Source organism: Leuresthes tenuis, unplaced genomic scaffold (genome assembly GCF_036924035.1).
Source record: "Leuresthes tenuis unplaced genomic scaffold, fLeuTen1.0.hap1 SCAF_13, whole genome shotgun sequence".
Classification (NCBI taxonomy): Eukaryota; Metazoa; Chordata; class Actinopteri; order Atheriniformes; family Atherinopsidae; genus Leuresthes; species Leuresthes tenuis.
In genome coordinates this window covers 13,387,167-13,414,816 of record NW_027325367.1, presented here as the reverse complement: position 1 = coordinate 13,414,816, position 27,650 = coordinate 13,387,167, and the positions used below count along the sequence as shown (strand labels likewise).

The window sequence follows — 27,650 nt, the reverse complement described above, 5'->3', positions numbered from 1 at the left end:
AGAGTAATACAATTATGAGAATGTGATGAAGCTGTGAAAAGGTAACAAAGTGCAGCTTTTGCTTTTTATTTGACAAATAATAGATCTTCACCAAACATTTAATGACTTCATCTTTCTACAGGCAGATTGTATTTAGACAAGCAATCTGCCTTGAACGTTTGTCCCACGAGACAATGCACTCAGTTTATCAGCGCGATTCATCTTCCTGATTACATGGTGTGTCTTAGAGCCCTGCTCAGTGTATGATGGGTGAGAGGCGCATCGACCGGTGTTGCTTGTACAGAGAGCACATGGGGATTGCAGAATAAAACTCTCTATGCTTATTCCTGTCCTTATCGACTTAAATTTAACCCGTGCTGCCTCTGTCACAAGCCAAACAGCATGTCACATCCCTCGACCTATAGCTGTAAATATCAGCCTGATATTGCCACTGAAACATTAAAGCGGCTGGAGGGGCACGCTGCAGTGTGAGTGGTAGCTGCAGCTCAGGTGGGCGTATCCTTGGTCTCTCCTCTGGTGACACGTGGAGGTTGAATCAATGTATGCTGCGCTGGCACTTGAGTTGGGATCTTAGAGGGGGCTCTCACTGGCTCGTTGGGGGTTTACCGGACCGCAGGACGACCATCCCCAAGTGCGTGAATGAACAAGTTCAGCCGTAAAAACATCGGGCCACGGAGCGAGAAGGCAGTCTGAAAACTTATGCGCTGACCATGGTGCTGAATGGCCCCTCGGCGTCCCCTTAGAATCTTAGCGGGGACCCCGCGAGCACCATCTTTTCCACGACCTGTTCGTACCTGAGCTCGCCGATGCTCGACGGTCCCCAGGATGACGGTGGTCCACAGTTTCAGCCGCCAGATTTAGTCATACATCAGACTGCCTCAGTTTGCATGAGATTATGGATGAAGGAGTCGTGGAATTAAACGCCGAGTGAATACCCCCGGCGGCGCAACAAAATGTTTCCGAACACATCCTCTGTCACGTATATTCACAGGTTATCTGCTTACTGACCAGCCAGAGCCAGATTCGGCCAGTAATCGTTCATTCAATCATCCACAGAGGAAGTCCAGCGCGATATAAAAACAAGATGAACTGCTGATATTTAATTACCCTGCAAGAATAGAAGAACTGCCTTTTCGTAATCTAAGAAGAGCAATCACATCCTCCAAGGCATGGCTCGCCTGCTTGTTTTGGTGAACTCCGTGGTCCTGTTGCTTTTTGGCAGCGACGTGTTCTTGGTGGGAGCAAGTAAGTATGAGCCTCTATAACAAAGGAGTCTGGTTACTGTACCTTTCATAGCCTTGTAAAATGCACCTCATCACATCATTCAAAGTGAAGGTTTTTTTGCACTTGATGATGTAATTAATGTCAACGCCTTCTCATACACATCAAATAAGACTTACATATGAAGTACTTTTAATATTTTCATGCTTAGGTTTCTCTATGTACTATGATAACATCGAACTCAAGAAACACCTGTTTACCCAGATATAGAGCAGATTGAAAGTCAGTTTGTGTGTGAATTAGCCCTCAAGCCATTTTACTGATTGTATAAAACCAAGACATGCAATCCATTCAAACATGTTAAATGAACAACAATATTGTTATATAAATATATAAAAACAGACCCAGCAGTGTGCACTACTTATGCATGAAGTTGAAAAAAAAATCACAAAATAACAACAAGTATTTTTCCCATTGTGTGTTCTAACTGCAAAAGAAATTTCCCTCTCTCTAGTCTGACTAAAAGTGCACAATTTGAAACCTTAAATCTTTTACTTAAGGCCAGACTACACAAGACCATCCACTTTTCTGAATTACTGTGCCAGAGAAACACTAGCTGCAGAGGCAACGCTGCCATTAATGAGATCCAGCAACAGAGAGATCCCCATCCTAAATAATTTGTCATCTTAAATATATATAGATTAAAAATAGTCTCTTTTGCATTATTGTCACTGCAGTGTCCCATTAGACACAGAAATGTCCTGTCCCTCTGTCTTTTTATCTGTCTGTCTGCCTCTATCACATCCTCCTTCGCTTTTCAAAGGAACTAAGACCTATATGTGATAGCGCCTTGAGAGAATCAGACTGGCACTTCACTCTTTCTGTGGGTGTGCACACTGCCTGTCTAAGACAAATACGCAGATATTCTAAGAGGAATCTCTGATCTGTTTGGTATGGGAAAAACTGAACTTCTATTTAAATAATGTACATGACACCCATACAAATAAATGTAGCTGTTGAAATAAGATTAAATGAAAATAAATGTTATTTACTGACCGGAGACTATGGGATTCACAATGGCAAGCTATTCAGAAGGCGGTCTAAATTACCTCTGTTGCTCTTTGGTTAATGGAAAGGTATGTGATTTAAATTTTAACCTTACAGAAAAAGAACAGGGAGTATTTTAGTTAGGGCTGTCAGTGGAATTTGTATAAACGCTTTTAAAGTGCTATTAGAATTATGTAATGAAGATAAATCAGATATAAAATACTTTTTTTGCTTTTCTTTTTTTATTCTCAGCCACTGAAATTTTATTTGAGGTTTTCATTCATCCATAAAGCCTTCTTTTTCACATCATTCATTAAGTAATCACAAAGTAATCCACAAGGCACAAGTATTTAAATTCGCATTAGTGAAAATGGCATAATTGTAAAAAACAAACATGTGGACATGACATTTCTTCAGGTTTTTAATTACCAGTTGGGAATTGAGATTACTGTGCACAAGTTGACAAGTAATACTTACATATTTGGCACATGTATATACGCATACTCAGACACAATCTGAAAACAAACACACCGGAAAATGAATTCCACGCGAGGCTTAACCAGAGCTCTAGACAAGATAACAAATGTGAATTAAGATTTATTGGCTGACCAGGCTCAAATCAAATTGGCAATCTGCTGTTCATCAAGCTGGTGACACGTTCTTGACGAATAGCAGATCTGTATGAGAGATGAATCCATCAGAATGATAGCCAATATTTGCTGATGGTGTCATAATTTTATGTGTTGTCACATGGGTTATATTTTAAACATACCCTCACAGGACACACTATAGGCTTAAAGACAGGGATTTTTAATCTTACAGCAGAGTTTTAGCATAGCTCAGTGACTTTCGTTTCTTGCTGTCTTTGTTAGATGCCTTTGTAACCTGTAAACACCCTCTGTAGGTGGTTACAGTAAGGCTACAAAACCTTATTGTGATAAGCTTACTCATAAATCTGCTTCTCCACGTCACTGCTTGCTAGACATTACAGTTTAGGATGATGAAGTTGTTGGCATGAGACAGCCACAGTGTAGCCAGAGAATAGATTAACCTTAGACTGGCACTGGACTCACTGCAGTTTAACAGTCTCTGGATATGTGAAAAGTGTGACTGGGTCCACATAAACAAATGGACAGTGAATACCCCTCATGGATAATGGCTTTGAAATGCACAAGAAAAAGCACAGGACTTCACCCTATGTGGTCAGAAACAACTTTCCAATTGTATCTATCTACAAAACAACTTTATAATAACAATTAGCTTTTTTCTCAATAGGGGAATTGTGCATCATACGCTGCTGTCTGGTTGACTTATTGTCTGTTGCTATTGTTGGTTTTATTGATATTTTAGTGAAGGCAGCTGTTGTGACAGCACTTGAATCCAAACCAAATCTCCTCGAGGGAACAATAGAGTATATTGTATTGTTCCACATGGGATAATGCTGAAATCAAAACTTACATTAAGTCCCATAGTACCATATGTGAAAGAAAAGCAAAGTCATAGAATGGAGTGGATATAAATACAATTATATCAAAAGGTAATATAGGGGCAGGTGGTACTGCTGAGATAAAACCAGCGTGATATTGCTTAAAAGCTGAACTACCAGGTGATTTGCAACTGTGATACAACGTTCTACTGTGCAGGGAAGACCATTTCGACTTGCTACAATTGATCTGAAACACATCCAGATGAAGTTGTTTGAAGACTGCTTGGGCAGCACATCAAAATCTTAGCCACCTTCTGAGTTTCTGCTTTTATCTGACATATCAGTGAAAGGCAATAAGACATTATAAAACAGGATTTAACAGGGTTTACATTTAATGTAGCCCTTTAAACTCACTAGTTTAGAAGCAATTGCAATCTGATTAATGATGCAGAGACATTGGGACCATTTCCTGTTACATCACTGTTGCCTTTTTAAACGTATTTCAAGTGAAGTGTATTATGTAACTGAGAGTTTTATTATGTAGTTATTGAACTGACCAATCACCTTGGTGATAGATTGCTGCTGAATAATGATTCATGTCAGACTTGATTTGGTGTTTTGCAGCAGTATAAGTTTCTGCCTTTACCTCAGAATTTACACAGTGATGAAACAGCATTCATTTGAAAATCATTTCTCTCTTAAACTGAATTGAAAATAATACATTCAGTATATCAAATCGCTTAAAGTTTAGGAGTAACATTTAATTTGGGATTTAATTTTCCATGATATCATTAAAGGATTTGAGGTATATGTAGGAAGCTCTGTATGCATTAGACAAGTTGCAGAAGTTTTTAAAGGAAGAGGAGATGCAACAGTGTGGCATACATACCTCAACTTTTTAAAAACTAATTTCTTTTAGCAAGTTCAAAATCTGTTTTTGAATGCTAGTTTCCACATTTGAAATGCTGTCTTTGTACTATTTTGAATTGAAACAATATATCAATGTAATTTGCAGATCATTGTGTTCGGCTTTTATTTACATTTGACAGTTTGAATCTTTTGAGAACAGCATTGTAATTGTTGTAACAATGTGACTATTATATTATGTCACTGACTCAGCCATCACTCTCCTTTAAAAAAACACAGAGCTTCAACGTGTTTAGCGGCAATAATATCAATATCAATCTGTAACCGGAGGTTATAGATCCACAGGAGATAACTTTTTTTGTTTTCCCCCTGGGTACAACTGCTATATTCAGTAACCCACAGAAAGTAGTACAAACAGCAATAATACAAACAGCAAATTAAACACAGAGATGGCTCTAAGGAATTTTTAAATGGAGCTAGCATGTCACCTGTCATATTGTGCTTCTAGTTAATGTAATGTGTAATCTTATCTCCAATTTTCTACGCAATGTCTCATTTTTTAAATTTTTGTTTAAAACTTTTGTTGTTAGACCACAAAAATATCATCAGTCACTCTTGGTGTGGATGCAAACACAGACAATAAACTAACAGGCAACTGTGCTTTGCAAGAAAATACAGAGGTCACGATATAAGATGCTTCAGCCTTATATCTGGCTCTGATAAATTTAACCCAGCCTTATTTCCACGGGGCTTCACAGCCATTCAGAGATCCTGCAGCACTTTCAGTTTGTCTGTGTGCACTCTGGCTAATGTACTGGGCTTTGGCTATTCTGCTGTGATTCATCCTGGCAGTGCTCCCACATCCCAAGAGGGTCTTACCATTTATTTGCACTGACACACACCTCTCCTTCTTTGACCTATTGCTGTTTAATTTCAGATCATACATTACAGATTCTGCGGAGTGGGGCTTAGTCAGTGACATAGTGACAGAGTATTCATCATGATGATTATCATAGCTGATAAGAAAAAAATTAAAAACATGCTATAATTTTTCACCTATCATATGCCCCTAAAATAGTTAATTAACGGCCAACAAAACAGTGTTTAGATGGAAAAATGTCACCTGTTTCTTTCTGTTATAGTTGCATTACCTTGGCGCTTCAAGTTGAACATATAGTTGTCTTGCTCAACTGCCTGTAATGGAAACAGCATCATATAGGAAGAGAGCACTTACACATTAGGAGTGATTCACGGCTGGTTTCAACTGAGCTGTCACTTCCTCCATCACCTGTAAATGGTCCGCAGGCAATGCATCCTGAATAGTGGCTGGGTTTGTGCCCAAGCTTGGCTGCCTGCAACCCTCATTACCTAAAGGACAACGAGCTTCAAGAGAAATGAATGTGTCCATTCTAAGATAAATGTTACACCTGTTTCTGAGGAGGACTTAATGTTGAACAAGAGCAGATGGCAATTAAGACTTGATGCTGTTTGCTTGTTCTCCACAGAGACAGAAGGGCAGGTATTAAACAAATTAGATTGCTCGTTATGTTGGCAATATGTGTCATGGTAATCATATGGCTACAAAATCTACAAAAACTCTTATGGGAGATTGTTGTTCACTGAACTTTGGTTTTCATACAAATGATGAAAGTAGACAAAGAAAACCAAATGAAACTTAAAATGGTAGTAATGATCCATTGAGGAAAATAGTCTTACAAATAGTATCACAAGTTCTAGTTATTTGTTTCCAACTACTTGTTGTTAGGGCCTTTTCTGTACCTGCATGTTGTGTTGCTAAACTTTGAACCTATACTCAGTTCTGATATTTTCCATTTAAATTCACTTCTATTGTTAAGATATAATTGTTCTATCAAACGTTGAAGTTACCTTGAACCAGATGCAGAAAATTGGGCCCAAACCAGGATGTTGCTACCACTATTTTTACAGATAGGATAAGTTTTTTTTTATGCTTGGATGCAGAATTCAGTTTTCTCCAAAGCCCTATTTTGGTCTTACTTGTCCACAAATAATAACAATAATGCAGCAGCTCCTTTTTCGAAATTGCGCACTCCATGTTCTTCTTTGTTTTAATGATGATTATCAGTATCAGTGACAGAGGGAGAGGCCTTTCGCTGCTTTGAAGTTATCCTGACATCACGTGACTGGTACACACTGTTGTCTTGGAATGATCTTTGCAGGCCGATAACTCGTGGGAAAGGTAGTTCTGTCTGACTGTGGACAGGTGGAGTTCAAATGCTTTAAGATAATTTTGTAATCTTCTCCAGCTGAATGCAGATTAGGAAGTCTTTTTCTGAGGTTCTTAAGAACTCTTCTGTTCATGCCTTTATGCACTCCAACATTTGACGTGACTTGACAGATCCTTAGTGTTTAAATGTCATCCCACTGACTGAAAGCACCTCACTCTAATTTTAACTGTGGTTTGTAGAAGTTAACATACATTTGTCACTCATAGATATTCAATGCTGGTTAATTAAGTAGAAATTCAATTGGGCTCTCTCGAACCGAATGTGACATCTTGTTCGCTTGCACGTATGATGTCAGATCTCAGATGTGATTTACGTATTTCAGGTGATTAGACAAACTTATTGTAGATGTGTGATTGCGACTATATGCTTAAGCTTTTTAACTGGTTATCTTATCACTCATGTTACTGTACCATCATCAGTGGAGGTGACTTTAAACAAGAGTTGTCATGCAAGAATGTCCCTGTCTGAGAGTAACATCGATACAGTGATGAAATGAGCTGTTTTATTTAATGTATTTCTTAGGATTCTCGTGGTCATAGGTATATAATAACTATATACCTATAGTAATAGTTTCAAATACTGATTTGATAGCTATGGCAGCGGTCAAAGTTTATAAGCATACAGAATACAAAACAAGTCTTTCCCAACAGAGTTCAAAGACAACTTACACACTTCATGTAAATTTGACTTAAATCAGCTGTGTTCACACAGCAGCCCCATGGACAAAATCTGACAGACACAACCTCTTAACCTCTTAATAAAAGTTTTACTACCAGCCCACGCCACTTTCTCCCCACTATCTCCATAGAGCATTAATTTCTTCTCAGCTTCCCAAAGAATTAGCCAGGCCTTATTTTCAGCTCATTCACTTCCCTCTACAAACCAATCTCTGGGTGTGTCATGAGCCGGGCAAACCATGCGTCATGCCTGATTGACCCCAACCCCCTGTGCTTCATATCGGACAGGAATACCGATTGCCTTGTCTGACTTGAAGGTCTAAAAAACTGTGTCAGCATCACCTTTCGAGCTAAACACACAGGCCATCACTGATTGTCTCCAAGATAAAATTGACAGAAGTGCAAGAAACAAAAGACAGAGTAGAGAGAGATAAAAGTGGAGATGTGTGAGGATAAGAGAAAAGCTACATGGCAGACTGAGTGAGGAGAGAACAAATTATTTGAAATTGCCCTCTATAATCACCATTTTGCCTTTCATCTTTCTTTCACAAGCAAACATTTTTGGGTGAAATATTCTGCACAGCAAATGCTTTTGGTCGTGATGCTTTTGGATTTTTAATGCAAGCAGCAAAGTTTTTGAATGTTAAAAGCACAGTACTAACTAACCACACAACTGCCAATTAATACTTATATAAACTGCCAGAGAAGGATGTGACAAAAAATTCTATGATGAATAATTTAAGAGCAACTGTAACTCGAAAGGAAATCCATATCTGCACAAGTTAATTCAGTGTGCAGTTGCTGTATCTTAAGTCTTCACTGAAGACACCTTGCAAGATACCATGTGTAGCATGTTTGCTCACTTGAACCTTTCCACATAACATCAGCTGCTTTCTGTGACACAAATAGAACACAAAGTTCATTAGATATATAGTAACGACAAAAGCCCTGAGGAAGGTCTGAAGGTTTCAGCAAATCCCATCTTGCCAAAGCATCTGACCCAGGTGATTGCTTGGAGGCTGTGTTGCTACACAGAGTCCTCTATTACAGCCCCCCCCTCACCCCCGCTCCTCTTTCCTTTTGCTTCCCAGGCTTTTGTTGCCATTTTGCAACAAGCATGCTTGCTTGCAACAAAGCCATGATAGGTGGTTGCAAAGAGACAAAAGGGTGAAGAAGCGTCACACTGTCTGAAAGAGATGAACATGAAAAAAACAAAACAGGTCTGTTGGGTTGTCACAGAGGGATATTTGTTTGGAGGGTTAGGTTCAATGGTAATGCAAGTCTGTGACTTTAAATTATTCATGTTTACAGTAAAATGAAAGAACACATGTCCATTATACCAGCCAGTAAGTGGTTGAGTTTATCAGACTATATATTAAATCTGTTGATCTACAGAATACAAGATTTTATAAATGCGATGATTTCAGCTGCCTCCAGTCAAAAATATACATGATAAATATTGTGATATCTCCACTGCACGCTGGCCAAGAGAGTCAACACACAAGTTGACCACACAAACGCTCTGTAAATGCTCACAACACAGCACTGCCTCTTACAATTTCCTCCATGAAATGGCAGAGATGAAATACTTCACTTTTTTTAACTCATAGGGATCTAACCCACTGCTATGTTTTATAAGACTTTACAAACATTTCTCAAATATTTCTGATGCTGGTTCAACTGCTTATTTTACCAGACATATTTCTTGCTGTTTACTATTCACCAGACAGGCCAGCAGCTCCTGTCAATGTGTCTGTCATGCACCTGCGAGCAGACTCGGCAACTGTATCCTGGGAGGTTCCAGAGGGAGACATAATAATTGGCTTTTCCATCTCACAACAGGTAAATCCTTAACCTCATGTGTAAACCAGGAGAGCCTTGCAAAGAGTAAAAGAACATTCTCAAATTCACTAAGCGAGTTCTGTATTATTTTTTTGTACTTGGGCCATTTGGAGTTTGGAACTGAGGAATTTTCTCTCATGTCATTGTTTTTTCATGGACAGTGGACCATTTTACCTGATTTGATGAAATGTTGTGGTTTTGCTTAACATGGAGGAAGGCTCGTTGAAGCCTGGAGTCAGGATGAAACTTGCCATGGCTGATTAGTTAAGAGAAAACAAGTACGCAGCATGAATGTTCAAAAGTTTGTCAGCCTGCCAAACTGCATTTTTAGGATGAAAAGATTTGAAAAGGCTTAAAATAGGAAAAGCAATGATGCCAGCACTGAATAACCAAATGCAAAATGTCGCTGCACTGCAATCAATTTCATGCACTATGCAACAAAACATTATGCAGCCATTTAACTTTGCCTTTCATTCAGGGTGCAAGAACACACTCTTTCCTCATGGTTCTTTATCATGTAACTGTCAAGCAACGGGACCTGAACACCTCTTATAACTGCCTTGAGTTTATATAAGAGTTTATCATTACATTATTCATTGTTTACAGACATGAAAATGCTTTTTTTGTCAGACCTCTTAGTCAAGTGAAGTCATAAAAAACACATAACAAGACATCTGGCCCAAAGCCACTCTAAGTGCAGATGGACTTGAGAGTGCAGTAAGAACAGAGCTCTGACAGCAACGGGAGGGAGAGTTCGCACATCTTTGGGTCTTCATTGCTCCTATACAACCCTGTGAAGGACAAAAACAAAGTCTAAGATTTTTATAGTTTGTCTCTCAAAGTACTTGCAATCTAAGTTAATCAAATAATTGACTTTGCAACTTTTCAATTCCTTGTCAGGACCCCATATGGTGAAAACAAAATACCAGCTGTTATTATAATAAAGTCCCCAGCATGTTATTCTGCAGGGCTTTGGATATTTTTCCAGCTGGTCACCTCTCTCTCGCATTGGCATGTGCTCTGTGCAGGTGCCCGTTTCCAGCCATTTTACGACACTGGAGAGTGATACACTATTGATTTCAACATTGCCCTGTCAAAATTAATGAAGCGAAACAAAGACACTTCCTAAAGAAGACAGTGTCTTTTCTAGGGACCCATTTTTTGCATTGGTGGTATTTCTGTGTGGTCACCCTGATCACCTCATTGCCCTCCGTATTGATCCCTGCAAGAAGTGCTCAATACTTCAATCTGTTCCGTTGCTCTCTATCATTTTTCCAATACCCAGCGGCAGGACGGACACATGCAGCGATTCATTCGTGAGGTCAACACCACCAGCCGCTCTTGTGTTCTTTGGGATCTGGAGGAAGAGACAGACTACATCATCCAGGTCCAGTCTATTGGGCTCTATGGGGAAAGCCAAGCCAGCAAGAAAGTCCATTTTCGCACCCTCAAGAAGACCGACCGCTTCCCTTCCAACAGCTCCAACCAAGGTATGCTGCTCTAGAAGTCAATAAAAAGTTCACTGACAAAAATCATGTTTACCTGGCAGGGATTTGCATTTAATACTGTTTACTGTACAGTTGCATACTAATCTGTAGCAACACTTATACCACTTGAAGGTGAAGTGAATAACACTGATACTCCTCCTAAAATGTAATATTCTGATGGAAGAATGTTGGTCCTGGCACAGACTGATATTACTTTGATTACTTTAAACATCATTAGCAACTAAACTATGCATTTTTTCTCATGTGACCTGCATTAAAAACATTATCAGCCAGTTAAAGGTCCTTGGGACTCTACACATAAGGTTGGAAACTCTGCATAAGGTGTGTTGGGACAGGGAATTCTATCTTATTCTATCTTATTCTATCTTATTCTGTCTTAGTTGCATGTGATGCCTCCTTCAACATCCTAAAGTGCAATAGAGAAGACATTATTGACTATTCTAAAGTTGCCTGCTATGATTCCAGATCTTACTCCAGTTGGAGGAATGCATACATTAAACCTGACACTTTTCTTAGGCAAAGTAAAGTGAATTATTAGTTAATACTCCAAGAAGTCTCAATAAGAGCTGCAAAAGCACTAGCTATAATAAAATACTGAATGCTGATATTTATTTTTTGTGATAGCAGTGACTTGTAGCACCCCTGCCCTCTCCGGTTAAACAATACATACAAACACACACTCACACGCACAAGCTTGTACAGCTGTCCTCATTAGGACATTGACTTTAATTCATTATGAAAGCCTAACTCAAAGGCTGACCCTACTATCAAATATTGCCACTTTGTGCCTATCTCCAACCAAATGTAAAATAAAACCTCAGTTATAATACTAAACGGAACCCCTGAAATTAATTCTGCATGATTTGGACCAGTCTTTCGTCCCCATAAGAGCTTTGGTAACATCTAATTGGTTATCTGTCATCACATTGTATGGTACAGCACAGTTCGACTCAAAATGGCTCTTCAGTACTATGTTTCCATCACAGACAGAATTTCCTCACTGTGGGCGGGTTCAGTTGTTTATCATCGCAGCGCCAGTGAAGCTGCAGCGACGAAGATGAGAAACACAACTTGGCTCCTTGTATTTGCTTATTATAATTATATTGATTTGGCAGATGCTTTTATCCTGAGAAACTTAGAAGTGAGGAGTATAGAGGAATATAGAGCACTTACCGCACTTAATGAGTCTGCAACAAGCTTTTAGTTCAGAAGAGTTTATTTATTATTCAGTTAATAGATATGCTCATGTAGTGTTTAGTCCTGTACACGGTTTTCAATTCTAGCACAAGATATTTGTGATTTAGGTCGTAAATTGTGTGCTGAACTTTCCCACAACTTTGTAGAACAGAGAAGTTTGTTAGTAAGTTTATGTCCATAAGTGACGATGTTTCTCTGCAGTGTTTCCATGGCAATATATCGCATTGTCTCGGCTTGCATGCAACCTTGGATGAAGTAGCATCAAAAAAAGCATCGCATAGTATTATTTGTGTGTGACTACTTACAATAAAACAGCAAAATATCGTGAGCTGTAACACACAAAATCATATCGGGATATGGAAAAGCACCAATTGTCAGTAATATACCAGGAAAAAGACTAATGTGATACAAACAATACACACACACACACACTTCCCTCCAACCCCTAAACGATAGAGGCAATAAGAATATCTGATTAACATGAAAGGCCTGCTCTTGAACCAATATTTGGTTTGTTTCTTTGATAAAACTGCAACATGACAGCACGATGTGGTGGAGGGGCAAGAAGGGCTTAGCTTATAAACATTTGTACGATGATGAAATCACAAATAAAATGTGATTCTACTGTCAACCACTGAAAACATATAAATGAATATCAGAGTGCAACTCTGGCAATAGATTGCCCCAAATGTTACACAATGACAGAAATTGTCATATTTAAAGGTAAGCTATGTTAAATCAAATAGGAAACTTAGAAACATCTTAAAGTTTCCAGGATAATAAAAAGAGCATCAAGGAGCTCTTTTCTTGTCATGGACTTGACTTGTCATGAGCTCCACAAACACCTGATCTCAATCCTAAAAGACAATTAAATGTTTTAGTTTTCTGGTACTGCATGAATTCAGAATCCCTCCCCTACAAGAGGCTAAATAATTTGCCAAAATTCAATTTAATGTCGCAAAAATCCTCTGCAGCTTCTTCCTTTTGCTCTGTTTTTATACTGTTATGTAACACAGAGTTTTGCTTTAAATTCGGCACGATTTGCCTCAGGCCTTTATGCCAAGGCAAAGACAGAAGTAACACATTACAGACATCTTCCATGCTGTTGAGCTGAAAAGCCTCTTCTGGCCTCTGAATTCCTTTTAAAGCACCCTGATGTTGAAAATAACACACATTAAAGGCAAGTACCTGGGAGCCTCTTCTCACAGCCTTATTGGGTGAGGGTGTAGAGGGGTAGCTCGATGTGCTTCTTCGAGTTTTTATCCCAGACACCAATACATTATTGACAGACTCTTCAAACACAACGAGCTCATTGAAATTTATGCATCTTTATATCACCCATAGCGATTCTCTACAAGCTCTTAAACACTTAAAATTCAGTGAGCGGACTCATAGACTGGTGAAAAGGCCAAAAGAGAATAGGTTCAGCAGCTCTCAATTTCTTTCAGTCCAGATGAAGAGAAAACGGTTAACCTTCTATCCTGAGTAGTAATGAAGATTCTACTTTTCAGAGAAAAGTGTTGCACTTATCCTGTCTGCATTTGTGCAGTCATAATTATGTAATAAGTCTAATTTAATCAATCCTAAAGTCATGGCACAGCATTTGACACTGGTCTAGAGAAAGGCGGGGCATGTCTTTTTTTTCTTGGTGATATTATTCTCTGTCCGGGGTTGCAAAAAATTGGAAGTGCTGATGGAAAAGAATCATAAATATTTCCCTTTAGCTGACTCAGGATGGATATCATTAAGTTGGCGAGACTGTCCTAAATAAGTGCAAGAAAGAAATCTTGCTCAACAAAGAGCCTGTTCACTATCCATTAAGCTAATACAGGCACTAGCAGTAAACTCCTTGTCTGTTGCTTCATATTAAATAAACAGGAAATCATTGTCACACTTTTAAGTTGAAAAGAAACTAATTTTTGAAAGCTAAGTAACCATCGATATATCTCAATCGGCTGCTGTGCATGAAAAGTCTTGTGACCAATACGCACTCCTTGCAAGATTTACTATGCATCATTAATCAGGATTTGTAGCCCCACCACCCCGACTCCAACTGGGTCAGAAAAACAGCCCACTCAGTGGATGAGCTTCATTTAGGAGTTTGTTTTGGTGGGCTGAAGCAATCAGTGTCAGCTTTCCATAAATCTAACGCCAGCCCTGCTGACTCCCCATGCCCTAGTTTTTAAGTTCAATTACATCAAGCTCCTTTGTGTAACTCTTGTGAACTTTATTACACTGCAGCTCTTTTCATGTTTGGCTTTATGTCATTGTAATCGTTCATGTTTACACACATGAAACTGTGTGTCACACACATCATCTGGACTAAATAACACACTTAACAGCTGAAACTGATACTCAATAGATAGATTATTGGACTGTTATATTTTTGTCCCTGTTCCAGATACAGACTGAATGACTACAGGGACAAACACAGTAACCGAAATAACTCTCTTAATCACTGCACCACTATAAACTGAAACCAATTCAAAGTTCAGGTGATGCTGCTGGATGTATATATTTACTTCTATTTACTATTATTTACTACTCACTGGACGCTCCATCAACTTTATGGTTCTATGCTATAATTTACAAGAAAAAAGAAAAGAAAGAAAGGGGAAAAAATAATTGTATATATTCACTGAAAGTAAATACATATTTGGGCATTCCCAGACAAACTCTGATACCATACAAACATTTTAATTTGTCTGATGATTTAACATTCATTAGAACATCCTCTTGCCTAGACATGAAATAAAATGAATAAATTATCATGTACATTGAGTCAATGGAGCATTTTTTGTTCAGGGTCTTGGTGCTGCCCATTGTTCCCTTAAAAAGCCTTTTTAATCTTGCTGGTTTTGACATCCCAGAGCCATGTCAGAGATCCAAGTGCTTTCCATTGAAACTAAATTGATTTGTGGTATACAGAGTAATGTTTGTTTTTCCAAAATTTTGCCTGCCTTTCAAGAATGAAGGCCGCTGTGCTGCTCCGGCTTACGTTTCACCCACAAGAGTTTTGTGTTTTCCGTGATCTACACAAAACAACACGTTTTTCTTGTGTCAACTGCAAGTATATACATGGAGTACAAAAAGGAGATCACACAGTGCCATTTTATGCCAACATTTACATTTTTAAACACAAATCAAATTCTCAGTTTGTAACGGGTGGTGTATGGACCCAATTGCAGTACAAAGGAGTCAGAAGACAGTGGTAAAAAGTTCAAGGCTTTACTGAAACTCTGGCAGACAGACAAACGGTTTAGAAACCAGCAAACAGGAATCAGGAGAGGAGAGGCAAAGTTCTTGGTCAGGGACAGAAGGCTGGGTCGAATTACCAGGAGGCAGACGAAGCAGGGAATCAGGGACAGGCGAGGTCGGTACCGGTAAAGCTGGCAGGAGAACGCTGGAAAGACTTGCATGGCAAAGAACAATCTGGCAAAGGATAGAGTGTGGAGCTGGTGACTATATGCTGGGCTGATTGCATGTGATGAGAGGCAGCTGTGTGCACAGGTGAGTGGAGTTAACTGATGAGGTGTGTGTGACTGACAGGCTGAGTGGGGCAGAAGCAGGATCAATGGAAAATTACTGATGGTTGGATGACTAAACTGTGACACAGTTGAGTTGAAATTGCATGAAAACAGGAAGTGTTCTCTGCCTAATAACTGCCATATTGCACCAAAGTGTTTCAGTTAGCTCAGAACAGTTATGCTAAATACTGGCTCTAAAGCAGGACTTGCTGTTTGCAATTTCACGACTAGATATTATCAAATCACTGCTATTACTTACACACTCGATATTTGAATAAATGGACTGTACATTTGCAAATACAATGCAAGTGCAATGTTTTGAAGAACTCACAGATAACTAATGATGCTGAATAAATATTCCGACCTGTTAGCAGGACATAAAGTTAGGGCTAAAGATTTAAGATAGCTCAGCACCTGATTTGGAGGTCATCATATCAGTGTCCCACATCATTGCCCTACTTATGTGTCATTACATACCTGCTGTGCCTTCTTGTATACATGTAGCAGGCTGTTTGGGTGCTCTGATAAAAAAAAAAATGAACAGGCATTATTTGCTAGCATGTGCAGCAATGGCATAACTAAAACAAACAAAAAACTGCCATCAGCCTTAATGTCATTAAATTAATTCAAAATGAGAGAATAAAACTGTTGTTGGTGTACCTGCTGCCACTTTACTGTAGATCCACTGCACAGAGGAGAGCAAAGAAATATTTTCAAGCAGTCAACCTTTATTAGGTAGGTGGTCCCCAAAGACACAATTAATGCATGATACTTCAAAGAGATGCTAAGCTTTCTCTTCTGAGACAGGAGCTGCACCAATGCTTCCCCTTAAAAAAAGGTATGCTACCCTCTGTCAAATATACAGTATTTAGTTTAACTGAAACACTGCTCTATGCCTATCTGTATGGAAAAACTCTATATATCTACAATTAAAAAGCATAATTGCATGACTGAAAACATTAACATTCAAGCATTCAAATCAAGAATTGGACAAGTTTAAAATGTTCCACAGTGTAAAAAGAAAAAACAGCAACAACAACAATACAACGGCTTTGTCTGAAGGAAACACAATGAGAGATGAATCATCACCGTGACACCGGGATGGAATCCCTAGTGTGTTGTTACGCAGTATCGTGACATAGTTCAAACCCACAGTCAACATCATAGGATTAGCATAGAGCAGAAGGAAGGTTGACTAATCATCTCAGCACAAATTCTTTGGTGTATCAGAAGCAAAACACTTCACCCATTCTGCTCTTGCAAAAAATCACACAGTAAATTCACACGGTGGTGGCAACGTGAAAGATGTGTGAAACAGCAGAGGGACACACGTCATTGAGATCATCTGAACATTCTGCTCTGTCACTGTGTTATCAAACCTATCACATCACATATCCATAAACACATCCACAGCATAAATGATTAATCCAAAACATTAGGACAACTCCAACTCCAGAGTTGTGCAAGAGTTTCTTTCACCAGATAAAATTGTAAGGCTAGACAGCTGGGACTGAGTATTTCCATAACAGTGTTTTTTTGATCATCTGTGGTGAATACCTACTGACTGTGGCATCTTACAAGAGTTAAAGGATCTGCTCATAACATTTCAGTGTGAGATGCAACAGAGTCCCTTCAGAAGTCCATGCAGTGGTCAAATGAATTTCTCATTTCTGGGCAGCGTCTTGATAGTGAGTCTTAAATAAAAGAAGCATCCATATATATTTTTTTATTATTTCTTTTATTGTATTCATCTAACAATTGTTGGTAAAAATCAGTTTCTAGACCTACAGTGTCTACATTGTTGTAGCTTACATGCAAATATTTATAAAGTAAGCTGCATTACAATTGCCCCTAGCATGTCAACTTGTATTGGAGCAGTAGTATTTGCTCACCAGGCATTCTCTATAGATAAGAAAAACACAATAATGAGTTGCTAATGTTAGCGCCATTTAGTAATAGCTAGCATTAGCACTCTTTGTCAGCTCCTGGCTCCAGGGCGCAACGCATGATAGTCCATTTCCAAATATGTATTGTATAGCTTCTGTAAGTTTGTAGATAACTATTTTGTAAATTAAATTAAATTTAATTTAAACACTTCCAACACCACCGAACAGATGGTCTACAATCCCTGTTCTGTGAGTATGAAATGAAGCTCGTACACTGTCTCAGTTCAAATCACGTGGATATTTGGATCTATTGGTGTGTTGGCTTATTGCCAATGCTTTTTACAAGCAACAAGTGACCGCACCAGTTCAGACTTATGTCATTCTGAAAGTATAACACAAGTCTTACAAGGTCTGACCTAAATAGTAAAGTTTACGTTGCTCTTTTAAACGAAAAGTGTCAAGTGTGCTCACTGATGTGATGCCGACATTTCCAGCTGCTGTCATATTAATGGGAAGGAGTGTATGTCTAGAAGGGTCTTTATGAATAAATCATAAAGAGCACTAAGAAGGCACAGACCTCCATCAAGACCAAAAGACCAGTCTTATCGTGACAAGTTGACATTTGGACATTGGGACCTTCCACAGAATGACCAAATATTCAGTTTATGTTTAAGGGAAAAATAGAAACTGCAATCAGAGAAGGCAAAACTCTTTTCCGACCAAATTTGTGTAATTTTGTCAGAAAAAAAATACTTGTTATTATTTGTTCTACCAACCTATAGAGGTAGGGTATTGTCATATCAGTGAGTAAGTCTATATTACACAAGAAAAACATCTGTGGTTTTGTGTAGACCACGGAAAACACAAAACTCTTGTGTTTGCAGTCATTATCTGCGGCACCCTTGTGTTGAAAACAACTATGAAGGCAGCTGCTGCGCTGCAGCAGAAAGGTTGTTGTTATGAATACAAACATGTGGCAGTGACGCAGCAGTTCAGCAAAGCACACACCACACTGTGAACCCAGCCTAAGCGCGGTGCAACTGTTCTGCGTGTGCGCTTTCAACTGTAATGCAGGAATTGCCAAATTTAAGGAGTGACAATATCACTGCTGTCTCGAGTGCCACGTTCTGCTGTGCTCATGTTGGATTAAGAGGCACATCAACCAAGACCATTCAGTCTGCAAACAGAATGGCAAACAAAGGTGCAACAGTACCTTGGATGGGCAGCTTGAAAAGGGCTGTGATTTGGATTCAGCACCCTCTAATAGTACATTTTTTCTTTTTTTCTTTTTGTAATAGTCAAAATGGGATCCCAAGGCCATGGTGCAGGTTTGATTGCTGATATATGACCTCTCTTTCTGTTTGTTTTTTTCCATACGGTAATTTTTCTGAGGCTTGATCTGAGGATGATTTTTGTCACGACTGGATAAAGATTATGGTGTGAATAAATGTTACACTTTTTCATAAAATCCAATGGGACGGAAACTGTCATCGGTTCGGCTTGATCAACAGAATCCCACGGAAAGTCAGTGAAAATCAGTCATGTGCTTCAAAACGTACACATATAAACACAACTTGAACTTTGACCCATTGGTGGTGCTTGAGCTGCAGACACCAAAATATGATGAGTTCTTCTTTTTGCTGTCCAAATCGTCTGGAAGTTTTGGCCTAAGCCTGCGCACACATCACAAACATTCCTCCTTGGCATACTTAAGACAACGTCTCTCATCTTAACATGCTCATTTTATGACGACCCCCACACCTTACCTCTCTCCACTCACATAGCCTCGCTACTTTACCGCTGATGAATTGTGGCATCACAATTGACCACACTCTGTAACTGCTATTATATGTGGATAGCTGACAGACTGGCACTTTGGACCAGCTCCTTGACAGGTTGATTCACTAAAAGAGGCAATTAGGAAGAGTGGAGCTTTGGAAGAGTTCCATCCAAGTGAGTAAAGCGATAGTTGGGAGAGTGGAAATGGGCCCGTAGTCAATCCACTTAAAGGAGGATTAATTTTATAAGACTTATACGAGGTAACGCCTTCCACATTTCTAGACTTCTAATACTGCTAATAGTCATGAGCTTTATAGACAGTAATCACGTTTATAGATCCACAGAAATACAAAGAGAGTAGAGGCGTTTGCATGATTTGCATTTTAATGTCCAATGTATCTCAGACTTTGTCTATTCTATACAAATGAAGGTGCAAAGACAAACGGAGTGTTCCGCATTTACTGCTACAACTGTGCTGTCTGTCCTCTCCTGTAGATGACCCCACCGTCCAGGGCCTGGATAAGTCTCGCCATCTACAAACAGGAGAGATGATCATAATTGTGGTGGTCTTGGTCATGTGGGCTGGTAGGTTTGTACAGTGAAAGTTTGGAGATTATTATTCATAAAGACAAGAAAATCAAGAAAAGAGAATGAAAGAAAATCTCTTTTCTCAACCAGCTTTTTAACTTCAGGTAAATATCACGTGACATTTCTGTATTTCAGTTTCTGACATTGTTTCTCACACTGGTTGGATGTGTGTTGGGCATTTTGGAAGAGAGGGATGTCGCATGTCGTTTCCTTACATCAATAATTTGACACATTTAAGAACAACTTAAAATGAAAAATGTCAGCTGATGCTAATGATGATAATGTCAGTCATGGCTTGACTGTTAAAGCATATAGTACAAACAGATTAGTATACAACAATTTGTATAGTTAACTATACAAATTGTTGTAAAGTAGATTAAGTAGTATATTTGTTTTAAAGGCCTTTAAGTGCCATGAAGTGAAACATAAAGTAATAATCTTATCATACTATAACATACTCTTTGTCATTCAGATTACTATTAACATTATGAAGACAATTCATAGCACTAATCTGTGTGGTTTCTGTCTTTATGGGATTAAACATCTATAAAATAAGCTAAATTAAAAGTGTACTGGACATGCAGAATGTAAAGATATGTATTCAGTGATAGCATGTCCATGATGAAGACTTAGGATATACATCTGACAGTAATACACAGTAACTACAGCGATACATTGGCAGCTGTAGCTCAGGAGGCAGAGTGATCGACCCTCAGTTCAAAGGGTACTGGTGCAATCCTCTTCTTCCCCGGTCTATATGTCAAAGTATCCTCTGGCAAGATGCTCAACCCTACATTGCCCTCAAATGTTGTCATCACTTCAGATAAAAGCTTCTGCTAAATGAATGCAATGTAATGGATCAATAATTAAATCAATAATCCCTTTATCAGTGGAAATCCATCCTTAACAAGACTTGCAGAATACCTATTCATTAAGACTTGATCATTCTAAAGATCCTGTCCTCTTTGGTCCCTTTGGATGGCAGTGATGTCGAACCAGGATCACTTTTCCCGCCATCTAGGCTCTCCATCCAGTTGTGAGTTTCTACTCCTTTGTGGTTTTGTGCTGATTAATGAAGTGTTGAAGCACAATGAGACGTGGCAGATCTGACAGGCTGCCAGGAGCGAAGCTTCCCACCCACGAGGACCAAAGTGAGATGTTAAATAATACTAATGAGAGAAACCAAGGTAACATGGAGGCTGTGGAAGGTGGGACTGAGAGAATTCCACATGGCATGTCTACAATGGACGCCACATTTTCAGATTCACATAATCTACTCCCCTCAATGTGCTATTTCAAGATGATTATAAGATATTCTCTTCTTCTTTTAGCTTTCATTAGCTTCATTAGCTGTTCTGTATGGTATCCTTTAATTAAGTAAAAACAATAATGCTACACCGTGAAAGTACTCTGTTACAAGTAAAAGAACAATGATACTGTTACGCGAGTAAAACATTTCTTGAAGCAGTCATTTTAAAGGACTCATTTTGCGCATTTTGATTTCTTAGTTCCTGTCATGTTATGCTTTGTATTCTAGTTCAGTTTCTGTCTGTTATTGATCCCAGTTAGTTTGCTTCCTGTGTCATTTTGTAGACCTCTGCGATTCCCTCCAGCTGTGTTCTTGTAACTTCTGTTCATCAGTTATTTTCATTTATATTTTTGTCACCAGCCCTGCTGTGCCTTCTGTCATTATTAAAATTCCCTTATTTCTATATCAGCTTTGCTCCTGCTTGCTGTCTGAAATTTCGTCCACTTTTTCCCACAAATCCTGACAATTTAAGATTATTTTATCTCGCTGTGGATCTATCCAAGTTTTAAATGATGCCCCTGAGAAAAGTATCTTTTGCCTCTTTGCAATTTAAACAGCTCTATATAAGTATAATGTAGATAGATTTTTTTTTAAAAGATACACAAATCCCTTCTCACACAATTGCTACTGTAATTTTACCATGAAACAAATGACTGTAAATATGGACTATCGACATCATTCTGCTAATTAGACAACATCATTGGAGCCGCATCTTTGGAGATTACTTACATGAAGCATGAATAATAATATGCTGATCAAATAAAAGCCTCTCTCGGCTTTGGAGAGCTCATTATCAGAGATGAAGATCTACTTTTGAATGTCTCATAGAAACGTATAAACTCACGGATGCCAGAAAGTTCATTATGAATTTCCAGTTTTAAACAGACTGGAGGTAGAACCGCATCTGGCAGATTACAAAATGCAACAGATAAAGACGCGGATGTCACGCTCAATGGGGAGAAAAATCCCATCATCCACATGGCATTTTAATGTGATAAGTCACAAGAGGGGCGGGGCTCATATGAGCGACAGTCCCTTACTCTTGACTGAGTTCCTACCTATTGTGTGTGTGTGGGTTTCACATGTAGCCATCTCTCTCCTCCTGGCAGCTGTTATTGCCCTGTTTTGCCGGCAGTATGACATCATAAAGGACAACGACTCCAGCAACAATAAGGAGAAGGTCAAACCGTCATCAGAAAGGAGCACGCCGGAGCACCACAGCGGGGGACTGCTGAGGAGCAAGGTGAACATCTGCATGACACAGTCAGTTCAGAAATCAGAAAGCTCTAGTGCTTCGTTAAATAATTTGTAAAATAATTTTGGTCACTATGCACTATGTTGGTCTTTTGAACTCACCATAGTAGTTGTATGCTTGCCCTTATGCAGTGCTGAAACTTTCTCTTTCTCTTTAAACGAATGTCTGAATATATCTTTTCACAGACACTTTTTCTAGAACACGTCTCGACAGCAGAGCTTATTTGTTACACTTCACCTTTCGACAAAGTATGCTAATTGACTATAATAATACAACACACATGTACACGTCATTTTTCAGCTTTAAAATAAACACTAACAGGATTTATGTGTCCAAAAATGAAACAACAGCAACAATGCAACTCTCTTGAATGATCAACACATTTCTTTATTCTAAAATAAAGATTAAGATCACTGTGGTAGCTTTTACTTGTCTTATGCATTGCAGTTTCATCCGTCTGTGCCCTCGATCAACATCATTGAAGTTTGAGGAGAAGGACAAACTTCAATTCCTTCATCTTCAACCATTAATGCATTTTTGACTTCTCTCACTGATGAGGGTACTACGCAGGGAAAAGCAGCGAAAATGTGAGTTTTCAGTGGGGCATTATCAGTGAAAAAGTGCCATCAGAGGACACGTGTGCATGTTTTTGTAGGGGGACACACCAACCAACACACTCCATCCAGCAACCCTGTAAAAATCTGCACTCTCCTCTTTTAACACACCTTGCAAGTTGCTATGGAAACTTACTCCTGCAGGTTGAGAGGACATAAATTGATTTGAACAAATGGTGCAGTCAACACCAATGTCTTTGCCGGGTGCTTGACATATTATTGCAATACAAAACACACAATATCATCTCTGGGAGGCCTGACTTTGTGACTTTAAATACGCAGTGTATTTTTTATATATTGGCATGTGCAGTTAGATACTATGTTCACCTGTTATAGACAAGTGCAAATAGTGTTAATATACTGCCTGGTCACAACTGTATAATAATGTCTGATTGCTGTAAGTAGATTGTTAATCGGTAGAGAAAAAAAAGTGTCCAAAATTAATTTGTAAAAACTACAATCACAACATTTCTTTGAGTTTTTCATATTGTTGAAATTGAAACGCCATTTTCTGGATTACATAGTATTACATATGTAACAAACACATTCCATTGATTTACTAAAAAACCAGATGCATGCAGGTCATTTGCGTGTAGAATAGCATTTGATGTTGATTCTAAGATAGATGCCAAAAATTAACAAAATGAATTCAATTGCAGTACAAAGAAGCTCTATATATTTTGGTTCTTTTATTTGCTTTTAGGAAACAGTGTTGCCTTTTATTCTCCAATTTGTCTTTACTGTGTTTTTTTTCCTGAAACTGTATCTCCTTAAGTGTGAAACAAACCCTCTTTTGAATGTACCATTACAAAACTGAAACTAATCTAATAAAGTTTCTGTCACTGAAAGGCTTAAACCACTTCAAGTGTTCATAAAATGCACTTCCACACATATAATACTCATTAAGTGTGACAAAGATGAATTGTGTGCTTTTAACTAGCCAGGACTTTCATGAAAAAAAAAACAAAAAAAAATTTCTAATGCATCAGGTGCTCGGCTAAAAAATATTTTAATAATGATGAAGTGGTGGGAATTGCCGCAAATCCTTTCTTTTGAGGTAATAGCGAGAGTATTATTATTGGTAGATCGCTAAAGTCTCAGCAAAATGCTTTATGAGAATAAATAAATAGAACCCCAGAAATAAAAGCACCATTTTCTATTTATTTGTTTGTTTTGTTTTGTATTTCTTGAAGTGGGATTGTGCGAAGAGCCTACTGTATAAGCCGTTAGTGTCTTGACAGCAATAGACAGCAGTCAGAGTGTTCTCAGTTTGGAGAATCAGGAAGGATTCCTGGTGGGTGAGCCAAGCCAGCCACCACTCAGATAAGAGACAAGAAAAGAGCAAACATTCATGATCTGAAACAACTTAAATCTCAAACATTTCAGATTGGTTTGAGCACACATTACATTCTTATTTTTACAACACATTGCAAACACAATCTCTATTACTGTGCAAGGACTGTTGACTGTGTTGTGATAATGACATTCTTCAGCTGAAGAGAAATGCTGTGATAAAATGAAAAACTGTGTTTGCTTGAAAATGCTTTGATGTTTTTCAGCTTTGAGATGTTTTATGTGATTGTGAATACAAAAAAAACCCCACCAAAAACTTTAATGTTTCAATATTTTGACTTATTCAAAATACCATCACTGCTGTAAAGACAGCAGAGCATCATTAGCGAGTAACTTGGTCTGCATCAGTGCTCCAAAGCTAGACAACCTCTCTTCTGACAACAATGACAGAGAGATGTTAATGTTCATGACTTCAGGCATGGAATTTACTTAATTTGAATTACATGCTCGCAAGTTTATGATAACCACCTCATGTGTCTCCTGTTTGTTCTGAGATTATGGGTGAGCACATCCCTCCATATTACTGCTGCACATATGCAAGATGCATTTTGGAGGTGACGGATAGAGTCAGCGTAGGGGCATATGTGAATGAATTTTCAACATTCTTTGGGCCTCAAGTGACGTCTACAATCCCACAGCTGTCGCTTTTACCTTATTATTATTCACTGTTTACATACTGCAAATCTGGAAGGTCTGTAAGGTGCGGGTTTTGCTGGTCTGCCCTCTTGTGGAATCTATCAGTAGCAGGCATAGTACACATGCAGGTGTGTGATAAACTATACTGATATCTGAGATAGGTGCCTATGTGAACCTCATGAATTAGATTAAAAAGCAAGTATACTTTCTGCCTTAGTGGTGCTTCACCTGATTAAAATGCTAAGACAGTTTATTGTTATTTTAAAACGCTTAGTAATTATCTTTAGAAAGTCTCCTGTTCTTTTTCAGGTTCACTTAGTTTGGAAAGGTTTTTTCTAACCTGAGATAAACTGACTCTTCAGGAGCTGGCTTTTGAATCAGCTTCACAGACACACTGATGTCGTTCTATGATGTAACATGATAAAATCACCATAGAAAATCTTAAGAACTGAACTGATATATTACATCCAACGGTGTATTCACACAACTGGGCACAAACCCAAATGATGTCACTGCATCATTTGCTATTCTATTCAGTTCCCCAAAAGGTTAAAGATGGTCACTATCAGCAGTTACTTAACTCAGCTACAGCTACTATGAGCCAGAAGTTAAGGACAAGACTGTCAGATTCAGCACTTTGCAGAACAAATTCAATGAAGCATTTTATTCAGCCTTTAAACTGGAATGTCCCGAATCAAAAATGTAATTATAGACAAGTGTCTAGAGTAAGGACTCTTAAAATAGAAAGTGATTACAGCGTCCTACAAACGAATATGTTTTATTGATGCCCTGTTAACTCAGTCACAGTACATCACAGCAGATAGCTTGGCCCTGGTTTAATTGTAGTTATGATTCAGAGATCCAAGTAGAAAGGGTTTCTGCAAATAAACACATTTAACTCAACCAGTATAGGGTTTGCATCGGTCTACTTTCTTTGTGTTGGAACTTGCCCCATTATTCCAGTTTCAGTGCTCTCCTTTGAAAAATGTGGATACAGAAGAACTTAAAATCCTATTCAGATGACTTCGGTTTAATGAGGCCCCTGTGGTGTTCTGTATTTCAGAGATATTGTTTATTTAAATCTACTGCTACTGTGTGTTCTAACAGTCTTAGTCCGTATATATTTAGCCATTCATTATGACCTTGTGCTGTTCACTGTCAGATGCATATGTAAGAAAGATATATTAAACAGGGTTTAAAACTCTGTGCCAATGCTCTCACCTGACGTGGCTAAATCGTTAGCATATACACTGTATGTGTGACCTCTAAAAGCCAGTCACAATAGTTTGTCACTATCAAATAGTACATTCATTATCAGCACAATATTAATCTATCAGGGGACCATGAAACATTTTATCAGTCACTAATAAGCCATTTCAAAATGTGTTGAATAGCCTATCAGCAATCAGTTACACACTTATGAATACTAAATGAGCTGTTTGCCGCAGACATTAACACTGAGGAAAAATCAGACATTGGTAAAGAACATATTCCCACAAAGTTAAAACCCAATTTTAGGTTTATCAACTTTGTGTCTTATACTGTGAAACTATATAAAAGCAAGATAAGAGGAAGAGCATTCTTTGTGTTTATTTTGTTTTGCTTTTCTTCCCTCATCTTAGCAGACCTAAATTTAGGGTTTTCGTCCTGAGGGAGTTTGGATCATGGCTCGGGAAAGCAAACAGTGCTGCAGACTCTGCTGATGTGACATGCAGAGAGAAAAAGATAAACAAAGGGAGCAGAGGGCAGTCGAAGCGCAGTGAAGCAAACATGTTCTTGCCAGTGACTCTGCATACTCTGTTCAAACAAAGCCTATAATCAACCGACATTGAGAAGAAGTGCTGCAGTTGTAGATGCAGCACATAAAATGACTGCTTCTCAATAATTATCAAAGTGCTTTCATTTGAATCTTTTCAATTGACAGCAGGCTGAGGTTTTAATATAGATAAGCCGACTACTCCAGAGTCTTTGTTCTCCTGCAGTCAATGGATTTTGATAAAGGATTGGATTGTCATATTCAGTTTTTTTTTTTTATAGATGATAGTCCATTCCAGGATTAGAAACATAACTTTAAACACATCATCATACTCCCTGCTGGCAAGCTGACCTATTCTAAATGTTAGATTACCTGACTAGTCATTGCATATGTCTACCTGGTAGAATTGTGCACACTGAGCTTCTGCCTGAAATCTTTTTCTTAACCCTGACAGAATAAAACTACACAAGACCTCACACCATCATGTTTCAAATGATGATTCTTCTTCTTGCTTCAACACATAATCTGTTAATAAGATTCCAAGGTCTCCTGTCAGGATGCCTCTTTAGAACCTGAAATATTTCAATACAAACTATCATCAGACAACACTTAGCTCCCAAATCTTGTACAAAGTTGAATGGCTAAATACGTGCAGAAAAAGCTTGTCACAGAGCCTCTCGTGTTTCCTCTGAATTGTTCCAAGCTAGTTTCAGAATTTATTTCAGATGTTGTTTCATAATTGCTGTCATTTATCATTCTATAATTTTATAAAACTATAATATAGCCATATGAATCATACTGTGTGAGGCCTGCTCAATAGTCTTGAACAAATAGTCTTCTGTGAACAGAAGACAGAACCAGCTGCAGCTGAGACCATTAAGGTGTAATACAATCA

At 38.5% G+C, this 27,650-nt stretch overlaps 1 protein-coding gene across 1 annotated transcript; it reads left to right on the top strand.

Annotated features, from left to right (window-relative positions):
• The first annotated feature begins 535 nt into the window (after positions 1-535).
• fndc4a (fibronectin type III domain containing 4a) lies at positions 536-24,515 on the top strand. The gene is made up of 6 exons (XM_072362106.1): positions 536-1,245; positions 9,232-9,347; positions 10,633-10,837; positions 19,740-19,829; positions 22,251-22,384; positions 22,844-24,515. The coding sequence occupies exons 1-6, from the start codon at positions 1,170-1,172 to the stop codon at positions 22,883-22,885; spliced, it is 663 nt and encodes a 220-aa protein (XP_072218207.1). The 5' UTR covers positions 536-1,169; the 3' UTR covers positions 22,886-24,515.
• Positions 24,516-27,650: the final 3,135 nt, after the last annotated feature.